This window comes from Salvelinus fontinalis, chromosome 7 (assembly GCF_029448725.1).
Source record: "Salvelinus fontinalis isolate EN_2023a chromosome 7, ASM2944872v1, whole genome shotgun sequence".
Classification (NCBI taxonomy): Eukaryota; Metazoa; Chordata; class Actinopteri; order Salmoniformes; family Salmonidae; genus Salvelinus; species Salvelinus fontinalis.
In genome coordinates this window covers 16,151,210-16,163,365 of record NC_074671.1, presented here as the reverse complement: position 1 = coordinate 16,163,365, position 12,156 = coordinate 16,151,210, and the positions used below count along the sequence as shown (strand labels likewise).

The 12,156-nt window shown below is 43.5% G+C and overlaps 1 protein-coding gene and 1 pseudogene across 1 annotated transcript; both read right to left on the bottom strand.

Annotated features, from left to right (window-relative positions):
• Positions 1 to 2,984: 2,984 nt before the first annotated feature.
• Positions 2,985 to 4,135, bottom strand: LOC129858825 (otospiralin-like; annotated as a pseudogene).
• A 725-nt stretch (positions 4,136 to 4,860) lies between these two features.
• Positions 4,861 to 9,029, bottom strand: LOC129858904 (apolipoprotein D-like). The gene is made up of 5 exons (XM_055928134.1): positions 9,001 to 9,029; positions 8,758 to 8,872; positions 8,547 to 8,668; positions 8,289 to 8,374; positions 4,861 to 6,219 (listed from the first exon to the last, which is right to left on the bottom strand). Exons 1-5 carry the CDS (start codon positions 9,027 to 9,029, stop codon positions 5,993 to 5,995), a joined length of 579 nt encoding a protein of 192 aa, XP_055784109.1. The 3' UTR covers positions 4,861 to 5,992.
• Between the last annotated feature and the right edge of the window lie 3,127 nt (positions 9,030 to 12,156).

Here is a 12,156-nt window from a genome sequence, read left to right as displayed (position 1 = left end):
AAATAACAATAGCGAGACTATATATAGGGGTGTACCGGTACAGAGTCAATGTGCGGGGGCATCGGTTAGTTGAGGTAATATGTACATGTAGGTAGAGTTATTAAAGTGACTATGCATAGATGACAACAACAGAGAATAGTAGTGGTGTAAAAAGGGGGGGCACTGCAAATAGTCTGGGTAGCCATTTGACTAGGTGTTCAGGAATCTTATGGCTTGGGGGTAGAAGCTGTTTAGAAGCCTCTTTGACCTAGACTTGGCGCTCCGGTACCGCTTGCCATGCGGTAGCAGAGAGAACCGTCTATGACTAGGGTGGCTGGAGTCTTTGACAATTTTTAGGGCCTTCCTCTAACACCACCTGGTACAGAGGTCCTGGATGGCAGGAAGTGTGGCACCAGTGATGTACTGGGCCGTATGCACTACCCTCTGTAGTGGCTTGCGGTCGGAGGCCGAGCAGTTGCCATACCAGGCAGTGATGCAACCAGTCAGAATGCTCTCGATGGGGCAGCTGTAGAACCTTTTGAGGATCTGAGGACCCATGCCAAATCTTTTCAGTATCCTGAGGGGGAATAGGTTTTGGCGTGCCATCGGCCTCTCCTTGGCACCCCGCATTTTCACAAAGTGCATGGACGCTGTCCTGGCACCTCTGACGTCCCGAGCATTGTTGATCCTAAATTACCTGGACGATTGGCTTATTTGTGCCCCGACCAGGACCCAGGTCCTGTCAGACAGAGACATGCTCCTGACCCACATCGGCGGGCTGGGCATTACTGTAAATGACAAGAAGAGTCGTCTGACATCCACCCAGAGGGTGGCCTTCATTGGCATGCAACTGGACTCAGTCCTCATGAGAATACACCTGCCCACCAGAAGGGTTCATGCGATCTTATCTTGCCTCGATCACTTTCGTCAGGCGTTGGCGACTTGCCAACGCCTGTTGGGCTTGCTGACATCAGCCTCGTTGCTGATTCCCCTGGGCGTGCTCCATCTCCGGCCTCTTCAACGGTGGTTCAATTTCCACCGGCTGCACCCGAAGCGCCAACGTCACCGCCAGCTGCGGGTGACCGCACAGTGCCTCAGGGCATTGTTGAGGTGGCACTGACGCTCCTTTCTCTCAGGTGGGGTGGAGATGCTGAGGATGTGCCGCCGGGAGCTGGTCAGCACAGACGTCTCTCAGATCGGCTGGGGGGGGTGTGACCAAGGGCAGGTCGGCCAGCGGCTGTTGGCTACCCCCTTGGAACGGCAGGCACATCAATACACTAGAGCGCCGAGCTGTGCTGCTGGCGCTGCGGTTTTTCCTTCCACATCTGAAGGGAAGACATGTCCTGGTGAGAACGGACAACACCACAGTAGTGGCTTACACCAACCATCAGGGTGGACTGAGGTCACACCGCCTCCATCTTATGACACGGGAGCTCCTTCTCTGGGCTCAGGGACATCTACCGTCTCTGTGTGCAGCGTACAAATGTGGCATCCTGAATGTGGTAGCGGATATGCTCTTGAGGGAGGGCCCACCACCTTGGGACTGGAGCCTACATCCCAGGTGGTGCAGCACATGTGGGACAAATTCGGGAGGGTGCAGCTGGACCTGTTGACTCCCTGGACAATGCACACTGCCCCATGTGGTACTCCATGTCGGGCTTGGTTGCTCTGGCTCACGATTGGCCAGGGCACACTGCCCCATGTGGTACTCCATGTCGGGCTTGGTTGCTCTGGCTCACGATTGGCCAGGGCTGGAGCTTTAAGCATTTCCCCCTTTTCCCCTGATCCAACCGCTGCATACCAGTTGTGCTGGCGGTTGTTCTGCTCTTGGCAGTAATGAGGTTGTGCCCGAGTCATGCGGGGTGCAGTATGTCCTCCAATACCTGCAGTCTGGCTTGGATGAGGGCTTGGCAGCCTCTACACTGAGAGGGTATTTGTCCGCTATATCTGCCTGCCGTGTGGGGTGGATGGACAGGCCAGTGGGGCGCCATCCCTTGGTCTCCAGGTTTATGAAGGGGGTTCGTCGCCTGCGTCCAGCTAGGACCCGATCAATGGCGAGCTGGGATCTGGATGTGGTCTTGGCAGTTGTGGCAATGCCATCTTTCGAACCGTTGGAGTCTGCCTCCCTGAAACACATCTCTATGAAGGTGATTTTTGGTAGTGATTACTTCCATGAAGAGGGTGGGTGAGCTCCATTCTCTTTCAGTAAGTTCTGAGTGCTACCGGATGGACCCCGGTGGGAGGAGTATATCTCTCCGCCCCAACCCTTTATTCCTCCCGAAGGTTCTGTCAGACAGGCATGTGAACATCCCTTTTAAAATATGGTACAAACCTCCAGGTACAACCTTGGGGCTCCCGAGTGGCACAGCGGTCTAAGGCACTGCATCTCAGTGCTAGAGGTGTCACTACAGACCCTGGTTCGAGGCTGTATCAAAACCGGGCGTGATTGGGAGTCCCGTAGGACGACGCACAATTGGCCCAGCGTCGTCCGGGTTATGTTTGCCTAGTGTAGGCAGTCATTGTAAATAGGAATTTGTTCATAACTGACTTGCCTAGTTAAATACAAATGAATGAAAGGAGTTACATACCCGAAGATGAGAAACCTAAAACTGATTGTAAAATAACTTGATCTTTGTAAAAATTCCTCATACAAAATATCATTACATTTCAATCCTTGCAAGTATCCCCATCAAATATGGTAAATTATGACAATGAGATCAAATTTCATTGATATTGCACATTACATTTATGTAACGTTTTATATCATAGCCGTTGGAATTCATGTGTTTTTTCAGGTGTGTGAGACGCATTCATTTATTTCATGATAAGTTAAAATACATTTGCTTATACAACCTAATATTTATTAAATGCATTTCAATATACAATATTACATAACCTTATGGGGCCTCTTTCTCTTTGTCCATCCCCTCTCCTCATTCTCCCCCTCTCTTCTCCCTTCCTGACCCTCTCCCCACCATCTCTCCTCTCTATTCTCCCTCTACCGTACCCCCCCCTCTCTCCGTCTCCTCTCTCTTCTTAGTGTTCGTGTCCCTCGTTGGTCTCATATCCCAGTGTGTCTCCCAAGTGTTGGTGAGCATAGAAGGCCCGGGCCATTTTGTTGATGTGCTTGTAGGCTCCAATAGACCTGAAGTACTCTACGTAGTGCCAGAAGTCTGCGGTGGTGTAGGGCCAGTAGAGGACTGCCGGGGGCTCATCGTATGGAACTACAACCACAAAGACAGAAACAAATCACAACACTCACTGACTGACAACCCCAAGGAAGTCTACATAATATAAGAATCATGTAGAGCCTATCAGTACATGTTACAGAAGGTCTGTTTGTATGTAGAGGTCTGTGTGTGTGTGTCTATTTTACCTCCTTCAGGGGGGAAGGCTCTGACATCTGTAGGAGGGAGAGATGGGAGATGGAGTTTAGCATTCTGAAGCGTTCCAAGTATTCCATTCACAAAGACTCGATTGAGAGTCAGGAAAAATGAGAGTCCTCCTCTGAGGACTCTGGGATACCCGAAGAAACGTCCTTCCTCCTCAAATATTATTCCTCACTGGGTTTACACACACACACACACACACACACACACACACACACACACACACACACACACACACACACACACACACACACACACACACACACACACACACACACACACACACACACACACACACACACACACACACACACACACACACACACACACACACACACAAACACACAGTGCTCTTTGTACACATGCAGCATTCAAAACAGACCTCGCCTTATGGATGCAGCAATTCTGTCCTTACTGAATACAACAGTTAGTCATAGTTATCTGCCATCTGAGTCAGTTATCTTCAATACTGAGTACTTATTATGACACTTTAACATGGATTACACATACAGCACTATTTACTAATTGATTTGACGTAAAATGCTTAACATCAAACCCGGCCTAACCCCACGAAGAGCAAGCAGAAGGTAACATAACGGAGGGTATCCCAGAGGTTGCTGATGATTAGTAAGAGTTAGTAATAAAACACTGCTGAGAAACAGACTGTTATGTGCAGCATCATGTTAATGGAGGAGGAGAGACTCACCAGTGAGTTTACAGGCAATGAGACAGAGGAAGAGAATTCAAAGCTGAACCAGCAACTTCATCCTGACTTCTGAAAACACGAACACAGAATAAGCTACTAGTAGAATAAACATACATATTAGACTCATAACACAGAGTTCACTGATAAACACTCTAAACTACACTCTAAATTAATAACTCAAAACTTTACAAAATACTCACTCTCCATCAGAATCAAAACAATAACACTAATATATTCAACACATTCAAACGTCTGTGCGCCTGGTTGTGATGAGAAGAGTCTGGTTATTTTTACCTGTGTGTGTCTTGCCAGAGGTGCTGTCTGTCTCGGGTCCAGAGGAGTCTAAAGCTCACGGCAGAAATGAGGGAACAGGATCCTGATGTAAGGTCATGTGTCCCCCCCAAGACACACACACACACACACACACACACACACACACACACACACACACACACACACACACACACACACACACACACACACACACACACACACACACACACACACACACACACACACACACACACCTCTCCCCACATACCCTTGTCACAGCCACACGCATGCACCCCTGCCCATTGCCCACATATAGCAAAAAAATGTATGTGTGTGTTTGCCTGAGGATTTTTTACTATTCTTCCACTGTCAATGGTTTGATACCCCTGCTTTATAGTGGCCACATCAGTTCTTGCTGTTTGACTAGAGACTCAGGAGGGGACAGCTTGTCATCACTTGTCCCAATCGCAATCTAACCACTGTTGCAGGAGAAAAGACAGTCAACAGTTTGACTTCAAAACAAAACTTTAATTCCCAATATACAGAAACCCCATGGCTTCAATTTGAAGCCAGAGAATTGACTCATACTGTCAGCATTCTATTCATCCCATGAAGAAACCGTCACCATCGTTACATAGCTGGACATTTAATCAATCAAACTACCTTATAAACTAACAGATCTCCAACTACAGACCATAACGTTTCAAATATATAATACGTATAGTCTAAATGAGATGGTAGGTAGTGATATGTTGGATGGTAAGATTATAAGACCAACTGTCAGTGTATATAAACTATTATAAACTGGGTGGTTTGAGCCCTGAATGCTGATTGGCTAACAGCCGTGGTATATCAGACCGTATACCACGGGTATGACAAAACATTTATTTTTACTGCTCTAATTATGTTGGTAACCAGTTTATAATAGCAATAAGGCACCTCTGGGGTTTGTGGTATATGGCCAATATACCACGGCTAAGGGCTCTGTCCAGGCACTCCAGATGCGTCGTGCAATATACCACACCCCCTCGTGCATTATTGATTAATTAGACACGAGAGGTGGATACTAGGTCTAGTATTTGATAGTTGTATTTCTGTCTGTAACTATAGAGGTAGGGCTAAATGACATGTGGATAGAGCATTGGGAGTAGGGGAGAAGTGTCTACGACATTAGGACTAGGGAAGTGGACACATAAATAACCCTACAACCCTAACCGCTGACCTCTAAACCTCCTCCATATAATCTATTATAATTGTGTATACCATGGGTATTATTATTTTTACTGCTCTAAATACGTTGGTAACCAGTTTATAATAGCAATAAGGCACCTCTGGGGTTTGTGGTATATGGCCAATATACCACGGCTAAGGGCTCTGTCCAGGCACTCCGGATGCGTCGTGCAATATACCACACCCCCTCGTTTATTGATTATTAATTATTGATTAATTAAACACGAGAGGTGGATACTAGGTCTAGTATTTGATAGTTGTATTTCTGTCTGTAACTATAGAGGTAGGGCTAAATGACATGTGGATAGAGCATTGGGAGTAGGGGAGAAGTGTCTACGGCGTTAGGACTAGGGAAGTGGACACATAAATAACCCTTTAACCCTACAACCCTAACCGCTGACCTCTAAACCTCCATCTAGTCGCAGCCCGTTTGATCAGTAACACTCATCTTGAAGGTGTCAATGTTTTCTTTAGCCAGCAGCTGCCTGGCGTACTCTACTTCCTCTGCAGGCAAGAAGCGGGAACGTCCCAGGATCCAGGCGTAGTCGACATGGAAAATCCTCAACACGTCAGTACAGCTGTACACCACCGCTCCACTCACATAGTCAGTACTCAGCACCCAGTACGGACTATAGGGAGTGACTGAGAGAGGTTTGGAGAGGGGGGGAGGGGGGGGGGGGGGAGAGAGGTCGAGAGGGATAGAGATTAAGACAGACTCAGAGTCACAGGGATGATGTCATTATCAGATTAACTGCCCTCTCTCACAGGCCCTGAGTCAGAGCTGAATTCATCCAGAACAAGACCTGTGCAACAGTAGACATTCAGTAGAGACTCAATAGTCATGGTAATATAGTTGTAGAGAGTAGAGACTCAATAGAGTCCTGGAAACACAGTTATAGACAGTAAAGACTCAGTAGAGACACAATAGTTATGGTAATATAGTTGTAGAGACTCAATAGAGTCCTGGTAACAGAGTTATAGACAGTAAAGACTCGTGGTAATAGAGTTAAAGACAGTAGAGACTCGATAGAGTCCTGGTAACAGAGTTATAGACAGCAAGGACTCAGTAGAGACTCAATAGAGTCTTGGGAATAGAGTTATAGACAATAGAGACTCAATAGAGTCATGGAAATATAGTTATAGACAAAGGAAACTCAGTAGAGACTCGATAGAGTCCTGGTAACAGAGTTATAGACAGCAAGGACTCAGTAAAGACTCAATAGAGTCTTGGGAATAGAGTTATAGACAATAGAGACTCAATAGAGTCATGGTAATATTGTTATAGACAAAGGAAACTCAGTAGAGACTTGATAGTCATGGTAATACTGTCTATAACTCTATAACTCTATTGTCTATAACTCTATTACCAACCTCTCCGTCAATGTGAGCAAGACAAAGGAGTTGATCGTGGACTACAGGAAAAGGCGGTCTGAACAGACCCCCATTAACATCGACGAGGCTGTAGTGGAGCGGGTCGAGAGTTCCTTGGTGTCCACATCACCAACAAACTATCATGGTCCAAACACACCAAGACAGTTGTGAAGAGGGCACGACAACACCTTTTCTCCCTCAGGAGACTGAAAAGATTTGGCATGGGTCCCCAGATCCTCTAAAAGTTCTACAGCTGCACCAGTACCGGAATGCCAAGTCTAGGACCAAAAGGCTCCTTAATAGCTTCTACCCTCAGCCATAAGACTGCTGAACAATAATCAAATGGCCACCGGATTATTTACATTGACCCCCTCCATTTATTTTTTACACTGCTGCTACTCGCTGTTTATTATCTATGCATAGTCACTTCACCCATACCTACATGTACAAATTACTTTGACTAACCTGTACCCCTGCACATTGACTCGGTACTGGCACCCCCTGTATATAGCCTCGTTATTGTTATTTTATTGTGTTACTTTTTTATTATTTTTTACGTTAGTTTATTTGGTAAATATTTTCTTAACTCTTTCTTGAACTGCACTGTTGGTTAAGGGCTTGTAAGTAAGCATTTCACGGTAAGGTCTACACTTGTTGTATTCGGCGCATGTGACAAATAAAGTTTGATTTGATTTGATAGAGTCATGGTAATAGACTTATAGACAGTAGAGACTCCGTAGAGACTCGATTGAGTCATGGTAATAGACTTATAGACAGTAGAGACTCCGTAGAGACTCGATTGAGTCATGGTAATAGACTTATAGACAGCAGAGACTCAGTAGAGACTTGATATAGTCATGGTAATATAGTTATAGACAGTAGAGACTCAATATAGTCATGGTAATACACTTATAGACAGTAGAGACTCTGTAGAGACTCGATAGAGTCATGGTAATAGACTTATAGACAGTAGAGACTTGATATAGTCATGATAATATAGTTATAGACAGTAGAGACTTGATATAGTCATGATAATATAGTTATAGACAGTAGAGACTTGATATAGTCATGGTAATAGAGTTATAGACAGTAAAGACTTGATATAGTCATGGTAACATAGTTATAGACAGTAGAGACTTGATATAGTCATGGTAACATAGTTATAGACAGTAGAGACTTGATAAAGTCATGGTAACATAGTTCTAGACAGTAAAGACTTGATATAGTCATGGTAATAGAGTTATAGACAGTAGAGACTTGATATAGTCATGGTAATAGACTTATAGACAGTAGAGACTTGATATAGTCATGGTAAAGAGTTATAGACAGTAGAGACTCACAGTAGGAGAAGCTGACTCCCAATTTGGCTGTTTTTTTTGGGTCCTGGACCACTGCTGTCCCCTCCACAGTCCGCACCTTACCTTTACTGGAGGCACAGATATACACTGTCACCACTTTTAGAAAAAACATGTCTATGAGAAAACCGTACTAGCTTTCAGTTCAGGGAGGACAGTCGACTTCTAAATGTCTATGTATTAGGTAAAGTTTGATATAGTTCAGACACACTTAAACACTCACACACAGAAATAAATACTGACTAGAACTGGGAGTTGAGGACTCTAATGGTGCCGTCTCCCCTCAGAGAGTAATCGGCCTGGATGCATTTCCCTCTCTCAAAGGATGCTGGAAGTTTCGCTATCTCATACCACGTGCCCAGGTACTAATAAGGGTAGGAGATGGGTTGTTAAAAATGTACGCTTTAAATCACAAAAAAGCTCTGTGTATGTGTGTGTGTGTGTGTGTGTTTACCTGCTGCAGGCTGAAGTTGGGCTGGACACTGGGGGTGGGGCATGGACCCCAATGGTATGTCTGCGCGGAGACCAGAGGGAGAAGGAGGAGGATCCAAAATATAGGAAACCTTTTTCTTATGGGAGAAGAGGAGCGATGGGGGAAGAACGGTAAAGCCGTAAGGTAGTGTACAGCTGTATGCCAATGAAGTACAGGTAACCTTGAGAACAGGTTAGCGTGACTATCTGAAATGCTTTGCTTTACATTCCATGTTTTGTTCCTTGACATGCCATCTGAACGATTAAAGTCTGCACCTATACAGCTACACTTGTTCCTCCAATTCCCTTCCCTATGAACATGTTTCTATGATGGGGATACTGTGTGTGTGTGTGTGTGTGTGTGTGTGTGTGTGTGTGTGTGTGTGTGTGTGTGTGTGTGTGTGTGTGTGTGTGTGTGTGTGTGTGTGTGTGTGTGTGTGTGTGTGTGTGTGTGTGTGTGTGTGTGTGTGTGTGTGTGTGTGTGTGTGTGTGTGTGTGTGTGTGTGTGTGTGTTTCCCCCTATGGGAACTGTGACCAACCCTCAGAATACAAAACATACCAGCCTCAACGACCTTCCTCTTACATTGAAAAACATCACAAAGCTGCCAGTGTAAATTAAATAGAAAGCTTTGCTCCTAATTCTCAAAGACGGGTTGTAAAAAAATACAGGTCAAAACATAGTGTCCAAAACATAATGTTATACTGTACACTTAATAATAATAATACATTTTATTAAGCAGACGCCTTTCAGGACTACATAAAGACCTACTTACTCGACTGTAGGCTAGACTAGTCTTTATTTCAATATGGTTTGTTTACATTGACAAAGGAATTCAGCCAAATGTCATCCCATGACGTCACACAGTCACTTTAAATTCCTATGTTCCAAGCATGCATCATGTTTTATATTAAGTTTTAAAGAAACTAAGTTATTTGAATATTCAACAGTTCATAATCATTTCTTACCAGTATGCTATTAACTTTATCTCTTGAATTTCTAGACACTCAAATATGTTACATAATATATTTCTAAACAATACTTTTTCACCTTTCTAGAGACCTATAAGAGAAATGTTTCTTACCTGTGCTCTTTTTACAAACTTGAGGGAAAAATATTAACTGCACAAGTATGTATATTCAGCAGAATATATTTTCTAAAGTTGCAGCATGACTTAAGTCTTGGGATGACAGAGTGTGTGTGTCTGTCTAAGTCGTCACAGAGTGCACCCAGCACCAGGCAGGTGATTAGGAAATTGTTGTCATGAGACCGCTCCCTCTCTGGGTGCATTCTGGAGTGAGAGGGGTAGAGAGAGAGAGAAAAAGAGAGAGAAGATGCCGTCTTGTCATTTAACCGCTGATTCAGGCTTTTGTCTCCTCTTATCGTTCTGTTACTGGAAAATCACAGTGAGTTAAGCCCCATCCCAATAGTCTTCAAATGAACAAACTAAAGAAAACAAATTGAATATATATGAATTATTTCATAAGATAATGTACTTATAGTTACTAAGCGTGTGTGTGCGTGTTTGCGTGCGTGTTTGGTTTTACTATCCTTGTGGGAACCAGAAGTCCCCAAGGATAGTAAAACAAGGAAAATTCAGAGGTCCCCACAAGGAAAAGGCTATTGAAGGCTTAGGGGTTAGTCTACAGTTAGGTTAATAGTTAAGGTTAGAATTAGGGTTAGGAGTTAGGTTTAGGGGTTTGGGGTTAAGGTTAGGATTAAGTTAAGTGTTAGGATAGGGAAAATAGGATTTTGAATGGGAATCAAATGTTTGGTCCCAAATAGGATAGTAAAACAGACCTGTGTCTGTCTGTGGGCCTGTGTTTGTGACTGGGTCCACGTCTCACCTTTGAAGAAGCTGACAACCAACATGGCTGGTTGGGAGGTGTTTTTATTTTGGCCACGCGCTCAATAGAGTTTGCCACCCATTGGCCCTGTGGGGAGAGGGGGAGGAGCCTAAATATAACAATAATAAATTGTAATAATGGATTTATTTTATATAGCGCTTTTCAATACAAGAATAATCTCAAAGTTGTTTGTAAAAAAAAAAAAAAAACATAACAGGAAAATTGCTGATGCACAACCACATTTTTAAATGGCACCTTGTGTATTCTACTATTATAACGCTCAATATTAAGTTGAGAGAAAGATACTACTGGTAGCTAACCCCTTCTATCTGTGGTTGAGACCACTGGTTGAGACCAATAATATATATATATATATATATATATATATATATATATATACGCTAAATTACTAATAGAAGGCTCTGTATTGAAGACCCCGAGCCTCCATATTGGTACTCCCCCACCATTGTAAAAAGTATTTAGGAAGCTACGGAAATGCATTTATTAATGTCTACATTCATTTTTGCCACATTTATTATATTACAGACACCTTAATGCATACTTGTAAATTATATTATGTGAGCTAAAATATAACCCCCCCCCAAAAAAAAAAATATATAAATATTTGTTGATGACTAAAGTTACTGTCCCCATTACAACAACACAAATACTTAAATACATGTAATTTTGTCCTTGAAACATTTAATTGAAATACTGTAGAATTCCATTCATTTCTATGGAGAACTGCTCCTTCTGGGAAGTGCCAATATGCCCAACAGGTAGCTTCTCAATACAATACAAAGCCACAGATAGAACAATTAAACAGATATTTCACTGGAAGTATAAATGTGAAGCATCCGGTTGGCGTTTCCACTCGTAGTGAGAGGAAGCCCACGGGCGAACAGTGGGAGAAGATGGAACGAGATGGATTTTGGCCGACATACTGCACATTTTCTCTTCGATTAAACATGATTAAACAATAGTTTTCTGCTCCCAAAACTAGAATATGATATGAACAGAGTGGACTAAGTTTTGTAGACTTTACACTTTGCTAAATAATCGCGCTGTTTAGGAGTTCAAATGCGAATCGAGTTGTAAAACACGCGCACTTCACAGAGTAGACGTTTTTTAACGGTAATATTTTCATGTATACTAGAACGCGCCAATAGGTACTCGCTAGCTCGTGCTTGGCTCTACCCACCTCCCTGCCTGTTATGCCCACTATGACTAATTTGTTCCCATTGGAAACGACAAGCTGTCGTCTATCTGGGTTTGGTTATAAAAAATCGTTGACCTAGCGTCAGCCATCCCAATTGACTTCCTAAAACAAACAAAAATAAAAAAACATAGGGATCAGTCCAGTGAGTCCATTGATAAAGAAACCGATCACTGATTGGCTGAAGTTATAGTTGCTCGTGCGCACTGCTTTGGTGAGGGAGACGGAGGTCATAGGAGAGTAGTTGGGTAGGTAAATGAAACTGCAATAATTAGCTAGCTAGATAGGTTAAAAAAAATGTGTCAACAAATAATTTAATCT